Source organism: Crinia signifera, chromosome 4 (assembly GCF_055691185.1).
Source record: "Crinia signifera chromosome 4, ASM5569118v1, whole genome shotgun sequence".
NCBI classification, from domain to species: domain Eukaryota; kingdom Metazoa; phylum Chordata; class Amphibia; order Anura; family Myobatrachidae; genus Crinia; species Crinia signifera.
Window position 1 is genome coordinate 132,132,664 of NC_139220.1, and position 21,267 is coordinate 132,153,930.

Genomic DNA, 21,267 nt, shown 5'->3' on the forward strand with positions numbered 1-21,267 from the left:
AAATGTCAATAAGAATTATCTTTAGCATAAAGAAGAACAAGGAGTCTTGGAAGTGATGATATGACCACCACAGAGCACTGATCTCAACATCATCAAGGATGTCTGGAATTTACATGAAGAGACAGAATAATTTAATCTACAAAAGATCTCCTGGTACTCTCCTTATTCCAGTATAGGTTCTCCGGTGCCCTCCAATAGGTACGGAACAGCACATTTACAACAAGACAGAAAAACAGCACTTATGAGTCTATTCAGCAGTAAAAGCAGGTTACTTTCTTCCAACATGTTTTGTGCCCTTACCCTATCATCAGGGACTATGGGTTTGAAAAATGTAGGAATAAAGTAACCTGCTTTCACCGCTGAGTTGACCCATGAGTGCCACTTTTCCGTCTTGTTGTATATGGGCTGTTACATAGAATTTGACGGCAGATAAGAACCACTTGGCCCATCTAGTCTGCCCCTTTTTTTAAACATGTTACCTCAAACCATATTTTATCCTTATTTTTTTGTAAGGATATCAATATGCTTATCCCAAGCATGTTTAAATTGTACTACTGTATTTGCGTCTACCACCTCTGATGGTAGGCTATTCCACTTATCTACTACTCTTTCTGTGAAAAAATTCTTCCTCACATTTCCCCTGAATCTTCCTCCCTCTAGTTTCAGTGCATGTCCTCGTGTTCTGTTGCTCCTCTTCCTGTGAAGAATGTCTCCAACCTGTACCTTGTTAAAACCCTTGATATATTTGAAAGTTTCTATCATGTCCCCCCTTTCCCTTCTCTGCTCTAAAGTATACATATTAAGATCTTTTAGTCATTCCTGGTACGTTTTGTGATGTAGGCCATGCACCATTTTAGTTGCTCTTCTTTGTACAGTCTCTAATGTATTTATATCCTTCTGGAGATATGGGCTCCAGAACTGAACACAATACTCTAGGTGAGGTCGTACCAATGACCTATACAGTGGCATTATTACTTATTTCTTTCTACTGCTGATACCTCTCCCTATGCAACCAAGCATCTGACTTGCCTTCTTCATTGCTTTGTTATATTGCCTACCTGCTTTTAAGTCCCCTGAAATAGTGACACCTAGATCCCTCTCTTCCTCAGTAGTTTCCATTATAGTGCCATTTATACTATATTGAGTCTTTGGATTACTGAGACCCAAGTGCATGATTTTGCATTTTTTGGCATTAAACTGTAGTTGCCATTCTCTTGACCATTTCTCTAATCTACCTAGATCCTCAATCATTTGTTTTACCCCTCCTGGTGTGTCTACCCTGTTACATACCTTTGTGTCATCTGCAAAAAGGCACATTCTTTAGCTATTGGAGGGCACCAAAGTACCCATAATGAGAGAAGGAGAGTACCAGGAGATATATGTGTGTGTGTGTGTGTGTGTGTGTGTGTGTGTGTGTGTGTGTGTGTGTGTAAACAGTACTTACAATATTGGGTACTTGTGTAGTTTCATGGCGCCAGCATGGCCGCGCACTACTTCCGAGTCGGCGCTCGCCACACTTTCTAAAATAAACTCCATGCCAACGTGGATAGTTCATACCCCAACTATCCAAGTTGGCATGGAGTTGATGTTAGAAAGTGTGGCGAGCGTAGCGAGCCACCGAGCCCGTAGCGTGGGCGAGCACAGAGAGTCCCGCAAGGGGGCACATACGCACGGCCATGCTGGCATCGTCAAACTACACAAGTACCCAATAGTGTGTTAGATTTGAAATCAGTGGTAGTAGGCTGCTGATATCTCTTTTTTCCCTACTAGTAAGAACCACACAAAAACATACTTAATAATAATAGCAAATAAGAAGCAATTCTTAACTTATATACTCGTGAAATAAAAACCTGTACTTCTTAAAATGACATACAATGTTTTGCATAGCCAGACAAAATGTATTGTACAGTATACAAAAAGTCCATTAATAAAATAATAAATGTTGACAATCCTTAAGTTTGGACAATCATTGTAATTGATGAAAATGAATATATTCGAAGCAAAAATTAATGTGTTTTGTCTCACAGATACTTCATAAGGGTTACACCTCAAAATGTATCAATAGTATTTCAGCTTAGGACTTTTCTTTAATGATAGTATTATGTGACCCTTATAACTAGCTTCCAAGTCCACTGAAAGACCGTTTTAGTGGTACTTCCACAAATCCAATATAGGGGATAACAAATGAACATTGGACCACCTCAAAGGTATAAGCCAAGTTTAACTCAGCTTTATGCTATTCTTTAGTGGTCGTGCGAAGGGACCCTTATGAATAGTCTCAATGTATATAGAGACGTGTACTCTGGAGTGGCAGGAAGCAAGTCAAGACTTGCATTTATGATTTTATGAATAGATTTTTTATATACTATACATTTTTCTGGATATGCAAAACATTGTATGTCATTCTAAGAAGTTCAGGTTTTTAAATCAAGAGTATATATGCTAAGAATTGTACATAATTACAGTTTGCATAGTGATTCATGATCACACATTAAATTGATGTATTTACTGTAAGAATACATTTTACTATTCTCTTAAATTTCAATATAGTTACTGCTTCCAAACCACATCTTTAATTTTTCATCTTTTCCATAATTTTGAGTACTTGTACTCTATGTATGGTGCGTGCCAGAGTAAAGGAAGGAAACAAATCTATACTGCAGCTTATCAGCATCTTCTGTGTCCATTAAACCTTTTTTTTGTTTCATCCAGAAAACACTTGAGACTATTAAATTCATAAATACTTTTTTCCTGTATTTCTGCTGGGTGATTAGTTATCTGGGGAAAAAAGGGAAACAGAAATAAAATCAATAGAATTGATTTACAGGTAATGAGGAATCAGCCTTATTTTGAAGCAAAATACATATAGGAAATTACAAATAGACTAGACTTTACAAACTGGCCCAAAAGGGAAAGACTTTGCAATCCACAAGGGTAGTAAAAACACACTAGATATGTGTTCCGTTTTTGGGGGGGAAAGGGGGATGGGGGAATAGACCAGTGCACAGGCTTACATTATTGGTGTACATTTAAAAAGGATAGAAGTTTCCACAGTGAATTTAATAAGAAGTGTTTTTAAACATAGCCTCTTCAATAATTGAAGAATGTAGAGGTGCACCCTTGAGAGAGAGGTAAGTATTTAAGAAAAAGAAAAAAAGACTCTACGTAATCGTTATTATATAGTGCCCCAACAAAAAAGAGAGTCTTTTTTTCTTTTTCTTAAACACTAGATATGTGGTCAGGATTTCGCATGGGATGTTGCTATGGGCAACCAATCAGAATCTACTTCTTATTCATTTAGAAAATTCTAGAAGATAATAGATACTATCTGATTGGTTGCCCATAGTAACATCCCATCAGAAATAGAACTCCTATCTTAGTAAAGGTTCCCCTAGGCCTTTTTTTCTAGAGGTGGAAAGTAATGACACCTTGGAATGAGGCATAAACCGGTTTAACCCTGATCTATGCATGCTAAGAAGATCCATAGAAGTGGCACAGCATTCAGTGGCAAACGCAGGATTTTCAGAAGAGGGTTTCCAGAGGGGCGGAGCAAAGCACAGAGATGGACACTTAGGTGACCCAGTATATGCCGGGTCAGTTAAAGTATTATAGATAGACCAAATGTATATAAATAATAATAATAATAATAAAAAAAAAATATATATATATATACATACATACATACAGGGGCGTCAACAGCAGTGTAGACCCCTGGGTATAGCAATGTATTGGGGCCCCTACCGATCCTCCAGCGGTAGGGGTGGGGGAAGCTTTGATGTCCCGCGGGTGGTAGGGGGTATTATATCAACCGCTCAGCATGTAGGGCCTGGATCAGTAATTTCCACTAATTACCCCTTTACTGCACAGATGGTGGGAGATGAGGTGGGAGAAGGGGGCATTGGGCTGAATGAAGGGGCCCTGATACATAACTTCCAGGGTGGTAGAGGATGTTTAATATGCAGAGGAGGAGTGTATAGTGGAGTGGGCTTATTATTCATAATTTTCTGGTGGGAGGACAGCGAGCTTGACTGCAGATATCTCCAGCTTCCGGATATAGATTTCTTAGATTTTAATGGAATTGAAAACTAGAGAATCCCACCTACCAAATGATATTAGGGACTAGGGGATCAGAGTTCAGGAGGCAGAGCAATCTGCCTATGAGGATATAATACTACATACCAGGTGTCTGGAGCTGGAGCAGTAACCAGCTGCTGGAAGGCTGATATCTCTGGTTGTGGGAATAGTAGAGACAAGCTTCTAGTGTCCCCCAAAGGGGGAGAGTCCCAGTTTATGGAATATACCCTCAGAAAAACTCTAAGTCAGAGAGAACCTGAAATATCTGACTGGGAATAACAATTAACAGGCTTGGCTGGGGACCACTGCTTTGAAGTCAGATATCTCCGGTTCCCAAGGGCCGATTTTTACAATTCTTGTACCCATGGAAAGAGGGTACCCTCAGCTTTCAGACCCCCCCCCCTGCGTGCGCTACTGGCATTTGTAAGAAAGAATAGGAAGCAATTTTTTTGTATCACCAAGGACAGTCAGTCACTGGAGTATATTCTGATCAGCTTAGTGATAGAAGGATAAGACTGATACATGGCTTCATAGGCAAATTCATTGATTTATAGTTTGATTCAGGAGACAATAGGGAGTAAGTGGAGGGACTGATACAGTGGAGAACTTAGATGCAAAATTATAAGTGTAAAGGAGCAAGGCAGATGATATGGTGGGTGGGAGCACTAATCACCATGACCTTGGCTTCTCTGAGTATCTTGGAACAGCCAAGCAGGGGGAAGAATGCTACCTCTTTGCTGCACGGCAATGCATACTATAATTTATTTTATTTCTTGGGGACTTACCACGTTTTATAATATTACCCATCAGCCATAACCTTCCTACTATTGCGTAGGTCCCCCTCCTGCTGTCAAAACAGCTCTGGTTTATTGAGGCTTGAACTGAACAAGATCTCTGTAGGTGTCCTGTAAAATCTGGCACCAAGTTCAGTGCAGAATCTTTTAACATTATGTAAGTTGCAAGGTGGACACTCACTGTTCACTTGTTGCCTAATATATCCCACCACTTGACAGGTGCCATTGTAACAAGGTAATCAATGTTGTTAAGTTTACCTGTAAGTGGTTTTAATGCTATGGCCATGTAAATGTATTTGCATAAACCAAACCCCTGCTATTTGCTCCAATGTCAACAGCACCCGCCATCCTCATCCCGGAACTTCCAGTTTGGCAGTTGGAATGTGTCTTCCGGATTATGGGTACGTTTTAAATATGCGCACCACCAGATTTCCAAAACCAGAAATGATGTCATGTGCATTCCAAGTAGAATGCAGAAGTTCTATTTCGCTGTGATATCACTGTGATATGTTGTTGTATCTCCTTAAGAAGGCCCCTAGTGGACTGAAACATTGAGAGTGGTATTTCAATATGAATATTAAGCCTTAATAATATATATATATATATATATATATATTCTCAAAAAAAGAATAGGGTTCAGTGTGACCAATACCCTATACAGAAATAAGAAAGTTCGGAAGAAATGTGTATAATTATATATATATATATATATATATATATATATATATATATATATATATATATATCTTTATTTATTTATTTTAAAAATGTGCACAATAGCACAGCACAAAATTTTATGATACAAACAGTGAAACAATTACGTAGAAAAAAATAAAAAGATATATATGTATATAAAAATAGCCTTTAAGAAATTTTAAGGATTTTGCTTTTAAAAAGGGTATTCCTTTAAAAAATAGGTGTAAAAGAGTAACTTATCTAATAGGGGAGTCAGCAGGCAGTTCCAACGTGTTTCGTCTCTTGGACTTTATCAAGGGAAACTTTCGTATTTCTGTATAGGTTATTAGTCGCTGAACCCCTATTCTTTGTTTTGAATCTCTACCTAATACCTTTCACCAAGGTGTTGTTAATATTTAGGGGGTAGCTGAAGCCCTAGAGAAATAAGGGCATACCTACACGTTATCTTTTTCTATTTCATCCCTGCTATATAACCCGTAGAGGGATATTAGAGGTTTCAGGACACAAGTGGCGCCCTATAGCCTTTCTTGAGTGTGTGTGTATATATATATATATAAAGAAACAGGTGGCAAATATAAATTTAAAAGGTACTTAATTTATGTAGTAAACTTCTAATAACAAAGATAACATGTATGGACTAAATATACAGTATGTAAGACCATAAATAGTATATCTTATATTTTGTGTAAGAGGTCATAGAGAAAAACCTACGCATTTCATCCTTTAGACTTCTTCAAGGGGCAATGGTATGAGGTGACTACTTAAATTAGTTATGAATCATTCAAATTGACATTTCTCATGTTTTCCAGCAAAAAAAACCCCACTTGTTTATGCCATTTATGAGTAACCCTATCTTTAAATATATTCAATGATGCAACACTAATTCAACACTGTCCCAGTAGGCTTTCCTCACTGACACAAAAGATAAGATATGATTTTTTGATGTCTTAATAATATTTTCTACTGTCTTATGTCATTGACAAGTTTACAGTATATACGTTATCTTTGTTATTATCCTTTTACTTAATAAATTTTACCTTTTAATTTATATTTGTTTCTACTTTTTTAGGGAATTTGTATTTTTATATTTTAAGGTACTTATGTAATATCTGGGCTCACGTTTTTCTTATGAGACCGTGTCCCCTCGCGGGGCTCGCTGCGCTCGCCACGCTTCGGGCACGGTGGTTTGCTGCGCTTGCCACACTATATAAATTCAACTCCATGCGTAGTTGGATAGTAGGGTATGAAAAAATGGGGTGCATTTAACATGGGAGCCCAGAAAATACATAAGTACTTATTTTAAATATATTTAATGTGACACCAGTGGTTGCTAATATCCCTATTCACTATATATTATATACATTTACAATAATTGTTATTAATAAAAAACAAACCTTTTTCTTTGCATTTTTTAAAAGCCGTAGCTGGCAATTTACTATTTCTGTCCCAGTTGAATTCATATTTTTTTTGTACTTCATGCACTGTAAAATAAATAAATCAATAAATATATATACAAAAAATCCCCAAACATTCTGTACTAAAATAAAATGATTCTTAAGGGCCCCTTACACTTGTGAGATTTTGTGAGATTTGATCCAATTTGAGTCAATTAATCTGACAAGATCTGATGTGCCTGTCTGACAAAATCTTATGTGCATGATGTGTAGGACACAATCCACAATTCTGTGCCATTGGGTATAACCAAGAGATTGGAAGAGATTGAACCTCCTGCACATAGGATAAATCTCGAGTCAATCAGGTTAAATTTGTTGAACAATAAGTTAAACTAGTGTAAAGGTGCCCATACATGTTACAATTATTGTATACAATATTGTATACAATATCGCATCTCATCGCATCTCAGTTTTGTGATAAGATAAGATGAGATGAGATCTAGTACAAAAAGTATGTGCTGCACATACTTTTTGTACTAGATATAATCTCATCTGATCTCATCGCAACACCGAGATGCAATGAGATTCCATATTCGATATTGTATACAATATTGTATACAATAATTGTAACGTGTATGGGCACCTTAAGGGGGCCTTTAATATGAAGAGCGCAAAGATTGTGCACATAAATGTAAACATTGTGCATATAAATGTAAACATTTATATTAAATGTAAGTTAACAAATAGAAACCCTTACATATTTGCAATGCATGCACCCTCAAAATACAAGTCACAAATAGAAATGTGGACTCACACGAGGTTGAGTGACTTTTCTGCAACAAGTGTCCTTACAGAAATGCATAAAAAAGGGGGGAAATCATCCCAAACGCCCAAAATGTGACAAAGGTATGATACCCCTTTGTTATTGCATCTATTTACCGGGTTATTGCAGGTTTCTTGCCGGTTCGACCCGGTAATTGGTGTGATGTGAAAGGGGTTACCGGTTACAGCTTACCGGTATCAACACACCAATACAAATCAGGTAAAATGAAGGGTTCTTGCTGGTTCATTGTCATGTTGCTGTGCAGTGGGAACGGGTTTATTGGATCGAGCGATTACCATTCGCACTATGGAGGAGGCAGTGCTTGGAGCAGTGCCAGCTCTAAGCGCTGCCTCCTCCCCCGTCCCTGATGACACTTCACCACGCTCGAACAGGTTCACTGATGCAATCTGAACAAACCACACATGCAGGGTCGCACCGGGACTGAACCGTTTCAAAGTCCCAGTGCGACCCTGCATTTGCGGTCTAAAAGCGGTATCAGTGATACAGTAGCAGCTATTAGCAATTCACTAATAACAAGCTTATATTACTACATATAAGGAAAGCACTGGCGGTTTTAAAAAAGGTGTCAAAGGGTTGGTTTTGCATCTTTTTTAATTATGGTAGAAATTATAGGCAACAAAAGTTTTTCAGCAAATTGAAGACTTTTCTGTAATTTGGCTTGGGATGAGACGTTGCCAATAGCAGCCAATCAGTTTCTACTTCCCATTTATTTAACACCTTCTAGAAGATAATAGATAAAACCTGATTGGTTGCTATGGGCAACATCCCATCTTCAATACAACTCCCATTTTAGTAAATTCACCCGCAAGTGATTAGAGTTCTAGTCAGAGAGAATCTTGATGCAATGTTATCAAGCTTTATAGCCAACATGTTTTTTCAACATTTTCTTTGCAGTATTACGTGCAATTCTATTCAATTAGCCACTTTAATGTACCACAGGATACAGTACTTGATCCTCAGGGCTATTCAATTAGCCTCTGCCGGCAGCAGTAATTGGGGATTTTCTTTTATGCCTCTCAGCCGGTGTAAATAGGTGTAAATAGAGTGCAAATGAATAGAACCTTTCAACTGTTGACCTTTTGACCCTGTTGACCAATAGTGGTTGACCTTTTCACTGTAGACCTAGATATTGTAGATCTAATTAGAGATGAGCGCTATTGGATTGTAGATATCCGAACACCCCAGAACTTATCTTATCGGCTTAGCTTTCTCGAGCTATTTCTTTGCATCCCACAGATAATCCGATTAGAAAACTAGGTCAAAATGTCATCATCCCCCGTATGATTCTCACGAGAACTCTATATAAGTCCCGGCTTCCGGCGCTATCTTCATTCTGCATGTAAAAATCAGACAGCACGGATGTGTCTGTGCTGTCTGCAGAGGGGGACGTTATGGGGGCTGCAGGAGGGAGGCACAAACTAAAGGGGACAAACAAATGGGGGAACTAACAGGGGAACTAACGGGCTGCCTAACTTGGGGACTGCTGATGGGGGACAACTATGATAGGGAAAATGAATGGGTACATCTAGTAAGGGGGAACTACTGAGCGGGAAACTATATTAATGGCCAGGGTACAACTACTAAGGGGGGAACTACTGTGATGGAAACTACTAGGTATAGGGTACTATTATGGGGGCACTACTAAGCAGGGCTGCAATATGGGACTGCTGTGGGGGAAAACTAAGGGGCTCTCTGAAACAAAAAAGGTTTTTATTTTTACTGCAGGGTTGCCCACTATCAGTCCAGCTGTGCTGCCCAGTGTCCCATATCAGTCCAGCGGTGCTGCTCAGTGTACCATATTAGTCCAGCTGTATTGACCAGTGTCCTGTATCAGTCCAGGGGAGATACCCCCTCCTTTTTTTTATTAAAAGAAAAAAGGTGTTTTTTGTTTGACTTTTTTTACTGCAAGGGCTGTTAAATGTGCCGTATCAGTCCAAAGGTGCATTATCATTCCAGAGCCAAGTGTTAAGTCCAGTGGTACAGGCGACAGCCGAATAAGTCCAGTGACAGTCCAGTGGTGCTGCCGTTAAGGTCAGTGGTACTGCCAACAGCCGTATAAGTCCAGTGACAGTCCAGTGGCACTTACGTTAAAGTCCATTGGTATTGCTGCATAAATCCAGTAATACTGCCGTTACAGTCCTGTAATACTGCTACATAAGTCCAGTCCAGTGATACTGCTGCAGAAGTCCAGTCCAATGGCACTGCTGTTAAAGTCCATTGGTACTTCTGCATAAGTCCAGTAATGCTGTTGTTAAAGTCCAGTGATACTGCTGCATAAATCCAGTCCAGTGATACTGATGCATAAATCCAGTCCAGTGGCTCTGACATTAAAGTCCATTGGTACTGCTGCATAAGTCCAGTGATACTACCATTCCATTAACTGATTGATCTTGCACCTCTTTCTTTGGCATTATGTGTTCTTTGGGGCCTAGTTTTTCAAACTGCAATTCTGTCTTCCAATGCAGTGCCACTCCTAGATGGGCCATGTGTTTATGCCGCCCACTTGTGTCGCTTAGCATAGTCATCCAGATACCTCGGTGCAACCTTTTGGCCTAAAAACAACATTATGAGGAGTGAGGTATTCAGAATAGACTGGAAATTAATGGTATTAAAGTTAATAATCGCGTAGGAGCCAAAAAAACACAAATTATGTTAAGAAAAAAAAATACAGATCCAAAATACGTAACACGACAAAACACGAGGCAGTGAAGGGTGATGTTTTGGAACAGATCCAGATCCAAAACACTGCAGTGGAAAATCGAATAGAAAATAGTGGAAATCGAAAAGAAGTAGAAAAAACTGCAGAGCAGGTTGAATAGTCCATATCAAATAGAAATTGAATTGAAAATGGAATGGAACCATGTGTACACACCAAAATAGGTTTGGTGGGGTACAGCAGTTCTGGAGCACTGGTCATTGCCAGTATAACATGGGCACACCACTTGTACCATAATGGTACCCTCTTCTTGCATACTGTACATAAAGCAAACTCTTTCTTAAAATGTCCTGAAAATGGTGTTCATGAAGGAATAGTAACAGTTCACAAACACATCTGGGAGTTCCTTCTGGCTGACTTGTAAACCAGCTTTGTGAGTCAGCTAAACGCCGCCCGCACAAAGGCCCACTGCTGCATGCACACCGCCAACCATCGAATGACTGCAACAGTGCTCGCAAATCTAAGTCACTCTCTAGCGCCTCAGATTTGCGGCGCCCTTGTACGGGAAGAGGGCGAGCAGCTGACATCCGGTGACGTCAGTTGGCCGCCCTTGGCACCCGTGTCATGGGCGAATTACCATAGGAACTCCCAGTGTTCTCATTGGGACGTTCATTGGGTGTAACCTATGTCCGCCACCACACGCCCCCCGCCCGCAATGCTCTGTGCAAACGGTCCGGCAACTATGCAAGTTACCACGTCCGTTTGCACATATGGCCTGCACATGTGCAAAAATGAATATGCACATGTGTAGCCCATCGCCATCGCTCACTGTTGCGAATTCGCAATGTTGAGTGCCAACCAGAATGACCTGCATACACTGCACCAATATTCAATAAAAAATGTGACTTATTTACAATAGTAGGAAAATATAATAGCTCAGCCAATGTGTTGAGTTACACTTACCGGATTTAATTGCTTCATATTTACAAAAAAATTTTGGCATTTGCTCTGTAAAAATAAAGCGTGAAAATATATTTAACAATTTGACTTTCATTCTGTAGAATAATGAAATATTCTTATTCTGCCCTGAGAACTATGAGCCCGATTCAGGTTTGTTTGGACTGACTACAAATTCACAGCCAGTCCAATAATCGGAGGACTGCTCATGTGCACAGTCCGCTGTGTCCATGCACAAGCCCTGTTTGGAAGCACAGGCCCTGGACGCCTGTGCTTGCACGCCGCCCGCTGTTTGATTTACAGCGAGTGGCTGTTTGGGGGCGTGCTGCAGGAATAGGTACAATAAGATCAAGTATTATAGTCTGTCCTGATCTTGGCTAGTTGTTATTGTACTGTAAAATTATTGGTGTTTTAAGTAAGAGAACACACTGCACCTAATCACCAATTCAAATATAAAACATTGATCTTTACTTTAATTCAAAATACCAGTTCTAACATATAGGGGAAATTTAATTGGATGAGAGATTCAGAAAGTGAGAGATTTGGTAAGAAATCTCCAGTTTTTAAAGCGTCAATCATTTACACTGCAAAACCGGTTTGATTTTGCAGTGTAAATGATTGGCACTTTAAAAAAACTGGAGATTTCACCCCAAATGTCTTAGCTGCACCATTTTATAATGCTATAAATACAAATCTGCTTCTAAAGCAATGTTAATAATGCTAATATGATAGCAGAACAGAAAGCACAACACGTGGGAATGTAAAACAGCAAGTTTTCCATATAAGATCACTTAAACTTACACATTTTAGGCAATGATCCCCAAAATGACGTAGACTATTGTGAAGAGACGATATATTCTGTGCTGGAACTTTGGTGGTCCACACTTTTTCATTAACCAGCGTAAAAAAATTCACAATTTCTTTTAAAACACATATTTTCTCTGTTTTCTGTAAGGTCAAGAGTAAAAAAAAATTGAAACATTTAATTTTTTGCTCAGACAAGTGCTAATAGGGCATACACACAGTTCGATGTAGTCTATTTTTCTATTCAATTTTGCTTATATAAGCAAAATCGAATCAAAATTGAATGCTTTCGATTCGATCCTGATGTGTGGGGCTGCGGCATCGAAATCAAATAGAAAAATAGACTTTGCAGGTGAGACTATATAATTCAGATCTGTACTATATAGTCTAAATTAAATGTTTACACGGCTCCATGCAATTCAATGCCAATTCGATCAGGATGGGATTGAATAGGAAGTAAATCGCATCGTGTGTACACTACTTAAAAGTACACAAAGGATCAACTCCCTTAGTAACTTTGATAAACATCTAATTTACCCACATTGAAAGATTAAATTACGAATTGTCAATGTAGCAAGATGTAAAAGCATAGAAAGGAATGCACACTACTGTATTTTCAAAGCAAGGTTTATGATGTACTGTATAGTGTGAATAAAGAGGGACAGAAAACTAAATACAGAAAAAGTTAAAAGCAAATGACCCAGGAACCTGATTAGGTACATTTTTTAAATGCCTTTGTCCAATTAGAAAAAAATAATTTAATGACAGGCATTGCCAACCTCTGTCCTCAAGGCACAATATTAAGAGTACAGGTTATGTAACATAGCTTCAGCACAGATGGTTAAATCAAAATAATTAAGGTAATAATTAAGTTACCTGTGCTCAAGCATGGATATCACTAAAAACTGGAATGCTAATTCCCCCATACATTACATGATTAAGCCTGATTTCACCTGATTCCAGCAGCCAAGAAATAGGGTGAAATAGGCCCAAATTGCAAAGAGTATGACATCCGATCTGATCTGATGCTTGTTCGTATGCACATCAGATCAGATTTGGAGGTCGGATGGTCTGCACATAAGATAAATCGGTACTTATGTAATATCTGGGCGCTCGATTTTTTCATCGCATCGCATTGCATTTTTCATTGTAAAGACCCGATTTTTTATTGTATAGTCACCCATGGGTGATTTCATACCCCCACTATCCAACTACTCATGGAGTTGATTTTATATAGTGTGGCGAGCACAGCGAGCCACCAAGCCCGAAGCGTGGCGAGCGCAGCAGAATACATGTAAAGTAATCCGCGTCCCCTCGCAGGGCTCGCTGCGCTCGCCACGCTTCAGTCAATTGAATCAGTGGGGGAATTTGTCATCTCTGCCATGGCCCCACCCGCGCTGCATCTGACTCGAGTCCAGTGCTCATTCAGTGAGTAGCGGCAGGCAGCAGCATGTCAGTGCATGGAGCGGGTGCTGGCGCCCACACAGACCCTGCTGCTGCTTGCTCCCCTGAGTGGCTGCAGGGGCTGCCTTACAGTAGTTACGCCACTGATAAAGAATTACAGTATAAGACAATTTAGGTAGATTGTAAATATGGATATTTGCATCAGGGGACATGACATTGAAGCAATTATAATGGTGGCAGATATACTGTATATATATTCTAAGAAAAGTGCATATGGAGAGAGGGCCCAGCTCCTGAGAGCTTACATTCTAAAGGGGAGGGTCAGATAGAGTGGAGTGACACAGAAGGAGCATTAAGCATGGAGGGATATACACTCTACAGAAAAGATAGGGAGAATAGAAAGGGCGGGGGTGTGTGCCTATATGTAAAAAATAACTTAACATTGTGTGAGAAAGAAATGAGTACAGGTACAGAGGAACATTACATTGAGGCCGTGTGGGCAGAGTTAACCGACAATAACAAAAAAACCTAATAAAATCTTAATAGGGGTATGCTATAGACCTCCGAACATAAACGAAAGGGACGAGTCTCTTCTTTTAAACCAAATCAAACAATCATCAGATCAGGGTCAGGTATTAATTATGGGGGATTTTAATTTACCTGATATTGATTGGAAAAACGTAAAATGTAAAACGGCAAGAAGCAGTGGGTTCCTAAACTTACTTAAAGACCAGTTTATCACACAAACGGTAGAAGCTCCAACTCGTAATAAGGCATTATTGGATTTGGTATTAACAAATAACATAGATCTAGTCTCAAACACAAAAGTAATTGAACATCTAGGGAACAGTGACCACAATATGGTTTCACTGGAAATCAACTTCAGTAAATTACATCATAAAGGATCGGCAAAAATACTAAACTTCAGAAAAGCTAACTTTGAAATATTCAGAGAAGCCCTAAAAAGAATTGTGTGGGAAACTGTTTTTGAGGGGGAAAATGCTGAGGAAATGTGGGATACTCTAAAATATGTACTCGAATCATTAACTTTAAAATTACATTCCTAAAGTAAATAAGGGTAAATTCAATAAAAAAAAGCCACCATGGTTGGACAAAAAAGTTAGGTCAGCAATCAACAATAAAAAAAGAGCATTTCAATTCTATAAAAATAACTTAAATGAGGAGGCGTTCACCAATTACAAAGAATCAAACAAAATTTGCAAAGGGGAAATCAAAGTAGCTAAAAGAGATTATGAAGAGCGCATAGCCACTGAAAGCAAAACTAACCCCAAGAAGTTTTTCAAATACATAAATAGTAAACGTATAATTAAGGACAACATAGGCCCACTAACCGATATCACTGGAAAAAGTTTTACGGAGGATAAGGGAAAAGCATAACCGTTAAATGAGTTCTTCTCATCAGTGTTTACTAAGGGAGAGCAGACTGTGGAATGCACACATACCACAAATAGGATGAACAAGCCAGACCTCAATATTGATTTATCTACCGAGGAAATAATATTGAGGCTCAGCAAAATCAAAACAAATAAATCACCTGGGCCTGATGGGATTCATCCTAGGGTACTAATGGAATTAAGTACCCCTCTACATTATATCTTCAATAATTCACTATCATCAGGAAAGGTACCAAAAGACTGGAGAATAGCAGAGGTAGTGCCATTATTCAAAAAAGGAAAAAAGGAGGATCCCGCTAATTACAGACCTGTTTGTTTAACATCAATAGAGGGTAAACTATTTTAAGGATTTTTAAGAGATGGGATCCAGGAATATTTAGACCTTCATAGTTTACTCAGTTATAACCAGCATGGGTTCGTGAAAAATTGTTCATGCCAAACTAATCTACTTGGTTTCTATGAAGAGGTTAGCAAAAACCTTGATAATGGAAATGCTGTAGATGTGATTTTCCTAGATTTTGCTAAAGCCTTCGACACCAGACCACACATGAGGTTGATAAATAAAATGGAGGACCTGGGATTAGAGGCAAATATCTGCAGATGTGTAGGGAACTGGCTGTGTAATAGAGAACAAAGAGTGGTTGTGAACAGTGCCGTTACAAATATGATACAGTACTAAGTGGAGTGCCACAGGGTTCGGTTCTAGGGCCCATTTTTATTAACGATATTGGGTTAGGGTTACTCAGCAATGTATCCAACTTTGCGGACTATACAAAACTGAGCAGAGTTATTAAATCATCAGAAGATGTCACCACACTTCAAAATGATCTTGACAATCTAGATGAGTGGGCAAAAAAGTGGAAGCTGAGGTTCAATGTGGACAAATGCAAGGTTATGCACCTTGGGAGACATAACCAGTGTGCTAGTTATAACCTAAGCGAGGATGAATTGGGTAATTCAGTACTCAAAAAGGATCTAGGAGTCCAAATAGACAACAAACTAGGGTGTAGTGCTCAATGTAATATAGCAACTAAAAAGGCCAACAAAATTCTCGCATGTATTAAAAGAGGCATGGAAACTAGGGATTCAAAAGTAATTATGCCTCTGTACAAATCATTGGTTAGACCGCACCTCGAATACGGAGTACAATTCTGGGCCCCACACTATAAAAAAAACATCATAGAATTAGAAAAAATCCAAAGAAGAGCAACTAAGCTTATTAGGGGAATGGAGACTTTAAGCTACGAGGAGAGATTAAGCAAGCTGGGACTATTTACACTAGAGAAGAGACGTTTAAGGGGGTACTTGCTCAACATGTACAAATATATCAGGGGCCAATATAAGGAACTGTCAAGCTCCCTTTTTTCTGCTAGACAGGAATCTAGGATGAGAGGGCACGAGTTTAGATTAGAAGAAAAAAGATTTTGTTCATCTAGAAGAAAAAATTTCTTTGCAGTCAGAACAGTCAAACTTTGGAACTCTCTTCCTGAAGAAGTGGTGTCGGCAAACACTATAAATACGTTTAAAATAAGGTTGGATAAACATTTATTGGTTAAAAACATCCACGGGTATGAATAAGTAACATAAGGGATTAGCTACTATAAACAGAGGTTGAACTAGATGGACGCAAGTCTTTATTCAGCCTCACCTACTATGTAACTATGTAACTATGTAAGTGAGCATAAATAGAAGGTTAGGATGAGAGTTGGTTCGGTTTTTTGTGGAAGGGTAGGAAGATGATCAGCTCAGTCTTCCATAGAATGGTTGGGCTTGACCCTCTACAGCCTGAGAGGAGAGAAGTGCATGGTAGTGGCACTGTCTAGAAACTTCCTCCCCACAGTACTGACAGTGTGCAGCAGTGAGCTGTGGGGACAGACAGTATTCATTATCGCTCCTTGACCTACATGAAAGGGGAGCATGTGCCTCTACTGTCTGCAGACTTTGTGGGACCCGCCACAAGTGAAATCACTGACAAACACAAACACCCCGGCCTGTCCCCCTTCTTCCAGCATCAGCCCTGCCCCCCTTCCCCTCAGAGTCAGCCCAGTCCCCCTTCCCCTCAGAGTCAGCCCTGTCCCCCTTCCCCAAATGTTAGCCATGTCCCTCTTCTCTAGGTTTTAGCCTCTGCCACATACCATTTATTGGGGCCTGCCACTGCCCACTGATGGTGCTACTGCCCCTCAGCCAGTGACTGCGTGTCCCCTCCCAGCTGCACTGTTTTCCACAGCCAGTGGATCCCCAGTTAGTCAGTCACAGGCCAGCCTACTGAGCAGAGCACCTACTCTAGGACACAAAGGGGCAGTGCCACTCTGCTCAGCCACTCTGAACGGCCGGCAGGCGAGCACATGTTAGTGTAGAGGGGACGCGTTGTCACTGGCATAGCTGAGAGAGTCAGCGAGCATGTGGGGGCCCCAGAATGGCTCCCCCTATTGTCCCTCCCTTTTTCTGTCCCTGGCTGTCTGTGTGTGTGCATGTTAGTACCTGTGCTGTCTGTCTATAGGTGGGGTTGCATAGGCAAATACAGGGGGGGGGGGGGGGTTCTGGTTGCCTGGAAACCCCCCCCCCCTTCTCTTGGCAAGTGCTTTATATTATGACATCACTAGCACTGGTATATCATATGATTATTAGAGCTGCCACCACATCATGCAGTGTAAGGGACAGAGCAGAGCTGCTGCACATGCCCAGTATACCAGCTTCTTCTACCACATTTACAGGATACTGTGGGAATGATCATCATGCCTGTGCTGAGAAGAGAGCAATAACCAGAAACCATGTCAAGTTCACAGAAGGGAAAAGGGGGAGGTTATGTTTTCTGCATACAAATTGGGTCAATTAGCAGGAGGCAGGTCAATATGAAAGAGTCTATAGAAATTGTGTCATTGTGCTTTTTTTTTTTTTGGAAACCCCCCCAGAAAAAAATCTGCATTTACCCCTGTCTATACACACACACACACACACACACGCACACACACATACATACAAACATACATTTATTTTCTTTGAAATACACTGAGGCTAAAAATATCTCCATTATTTACATATATATATATATATATATATATCTATATCTAAAGCATGTCCAGTAGTCTCATATGCTAAGAATCTACTGCCAGAAAGGGGTTGATGAGTGTTATTTATTTAGGTGAACTCATATTTAGCTGGTATTGCAGACAAGTGGTCTAAAATTACAGATGAGCGGGTTCGGTTTTACCTGGATTTACTCTTATTGCAATTTTGGATTTTTCCGACTGGATATCTGCAGTCACGTGTTTTGGTTGACCAATAAGATCCTGCTTTGAGATCTGAGTAAAACCGAACCCGCAATCATCTTTATCGAAAATAGAATACTAGCTCCTACAATTATTTTTATTAAAATGTCTATACTGTCATTGACAATCTCTGTTGTGAAACAAGCCTCGGATCCTTGTTTCTAACCGTATGCAAATGCTCAGTAACACTTTCCTACCTTTGTATCCTTGGTTTATTTCCCATCATTTCCCACAATTAGATCTGTGACATAATATTAATTAGCACAGATTTATCTGCGTAATGACAATGGGCCTGATTCAGAGATGTATGGTAATTTTATTTATGTGAGTTTTATGCAGCTAATGTGCGAAAATATGCTGCAGCCGCCTGGAAATGCACCGTGATGCCTACTGGCAGCCTCTCAAATATCAGCATCTTCATACAAAGACACGTGGTCTGCCACAGATCACTGGATGTGAGTATTGACTCATGGCTGCAGGAAGTAAGACACCAGAGTCCTTTCTACTGCATATAGGATCACTGTCACAGACAGAAACACAACCCCAAAATGGCCACAGAATGCCTACATTTGTGTCCCAAAACCTCCACTGCCACCCAAAAGCATTACCCGACTGTCAATCAATTAAATAAATCCTCATCTTAAGCACTGCCACAAAACCATTGCTGCGGCATATGCCCAGTCAGCTCATAATTACTCTTAAACAGGCCCAAAGTATGGTCAACTTTGTATGTTACACATAGCGCCAAATGCAATAACCTGCAAGCTTTTGCAAGTGAAAGTTTGGCAATCAACACAAAAACATAGAATTTGGCGGCAGATAAGAAGCACTTGGCCGTCTATTCTGCCCCTTTTTTTATCCTTAAGTTATAATCTCAACTCTTTTTGACCATTTGTTCTTTACAAGGACAGTCATATGCCTATCCCAAGCATGTTAAAATTGTTCTGCTGTTTTATTTAACCATTAGATTTACAGTGCCAGTTTCTCTTGCAATAACTTGCCGGCTAAAACATTTGGCCGATAGACAAACCTCACCAAAAACAAAGTGTATCTGACAAATAAGTTAACATAGTTGGCAACTACAATTATATGTATAAATGAATATCATAAAATAGTGCAATTAATCTAAATGAGAAACAATGACTATAGTTACAGCAATCTTAAATCCCCCACCCAAAAAAATAGGAAAAAATCTAACAAAAACGTCATTGTGTAAAACAGACGCCAATGCGAGTTTGTAGAATAAACACTTTGATCAAGAAAAATAAACTTACATTTAGTTTTTGAAAATGATGTTTGTAAATGAGAATACGATACTTATGATTCATCCCGTCCTGCAAAAACAACAACAGCGCAATTATATATTTCAGAAATATGATAATAAATGAAAACACAAAAACACCCAAATGATCTAATAAATAACAATACATTAAATAAATATAAATATATAAATATGAATGAAGCAAGACAATATTGGTTTACTTACTTCTTTAAGCTTGAGGCCAAAGTTTCGGAGGTTTATACAATGTGGTTTTTTCAGCTCGACTGCACAGTTCTTTGATTTTTGAATGTGTTGGGAGAACGCCAGTGACATGAAGAACAGGCAAATAGAAGTAACAGCCAGTCTCATGTTCTAGGAGCAGGAGGCACGACTCATGCTGGGATTTGCTCACATGTGCTGTCAGCGTGTGTGCCTTCTACTGTTCATTCAGCTGCCTACAACACTGAGCTCTCCATTGTGACAGGTGTACACAACCATCAGCAGCTCCGCTCCACATTCATAATGTCCCTCATCGGTCCTCTCCTAGATACTGTACTTATTTTTAGCAGTTTGTAGAGATGTCAGGCAGAGGAATGCTTACAGGAACCGGAAGTATTTACATAAGGACTGAAGAGCTAAGGAATGTAGATTTGGCAAAGCAAAAAAAAAGCTGTGATGAAAAAAAGTGTTTATTGATAAATGTTGCTTGCATAGGAGTCACAGAACGTCTGAAGGCACCCAGCTGTTATCTGTAAAGGGATGATCATCAGCAGTCTGCGTGCTACACACAGGCTGACATGCATTTAAATAAGAAGAATGAGCACAAACACCCACAAAGAATATGATATGTAGGTCAGATAACAGCAAACCTGCTTCTAAATCTTAATCACACAGCTATATATTTGTCATGGTATCATAGAATTAAAAAAAATTCCTGCAGATGCAGATTTTCTCAGAATAAATTTTCAAAAAATTTGCATATACAAAATAGGTCAGGTAACTCCAGATCTGAACCTGAAAAATGAATTCTAGTTCATTCTGAATTTTTTGCTCTACTCTACTACTCTATAGCTAAGTTAAAAACATTTTTTTTTTAAATCCAGTAGTTTTATTTAGGTTTTTCTAGTTAAGGTCATCCAACGCTAAAAATATCTGGCCACAAATAACAAGTGTGCAGTTTTGTTTTTTAAGTGACCATTAGGAATACATGGAAGTAGCAGCCTTATTGCACAGAACATGATGAAGATATTTATATATTTTTTCTTATTCCAATGAAGGGTCTTTTATTTTAAAATTGTGCATAGGCAAAGCCAGGGCCGTCTTAACGGCATTGTGGGCCCTCGGCATAGCAATGCACTGGAGCCCCTACTTAAGTTAAAATAAAAATATCATAACTCCCTGCAGTGTCTCTCTGCCTGCTATCAACCATCCAGCAATTAGCATCCTTACAACCAATAACTGTTTGGCTGCAGGCCAGTAGATGTTTCCCAGCAGCTCTTATATTGTGTAATTCACAACTAAGGCAGCTAGGGAGCAATCTCTACTAGCCTCACCATAAACTCCGGAGGCATCAGCAAACCCCTGCTCAAAGGCCCCTAGAATTGTGGGGCCCTAGGGCAGCTGATCATTAAGCCCATGTGTTAAGATGGTCCTGGGCAAAGCTAAACCTTCTGTTTCCCATCTCTTTAGCTGAGTACAC

At 39.5% G+C, this 21,267-nt stretch overlaps 1 protein-coding gene across 2 annotated transcripts; it reads right to left on the minus strand.

The window, feature by feature from the left end:
• Positions 1–353: 353 nt before the first annotated feature.
• Positions 354–20,348, minus strand: LOC146072425 (uncharacterized). 2 transcript variants are annotated; one of them, XM_083179673.1, is made up of 6 exons: positions 19,794–20,348; positions 19,582–19,641; positions 12,217–12,363; positions 11,422–11,466; positions 6,959–7,045; positions 354–2,778 (listed from the first exon to the last, which is right to left on the minus strand). In XM_083179673.1, the coding sequence occupies exons 1-6, from the start codon at positions 19,935–19,937 to the stop codon at positions 2,668–2,670; spliced, it is 594 nt and encodes a 197-aa protein (XP_083035799.1). In that variant the 5' UTR covers positions 19,938–20,348; the 3' UTR covers positions 354–2,667. The 2 variants fall into 2 exon arrangements, with proteins under 2 accessions (XP_083035799.1, XP_083035800.1); XM_083179674.1 differs by lacking the exon at positions 11,422–11,466.
• Positions 20,349–21,267: the final 919 nt, after the last annotated feature.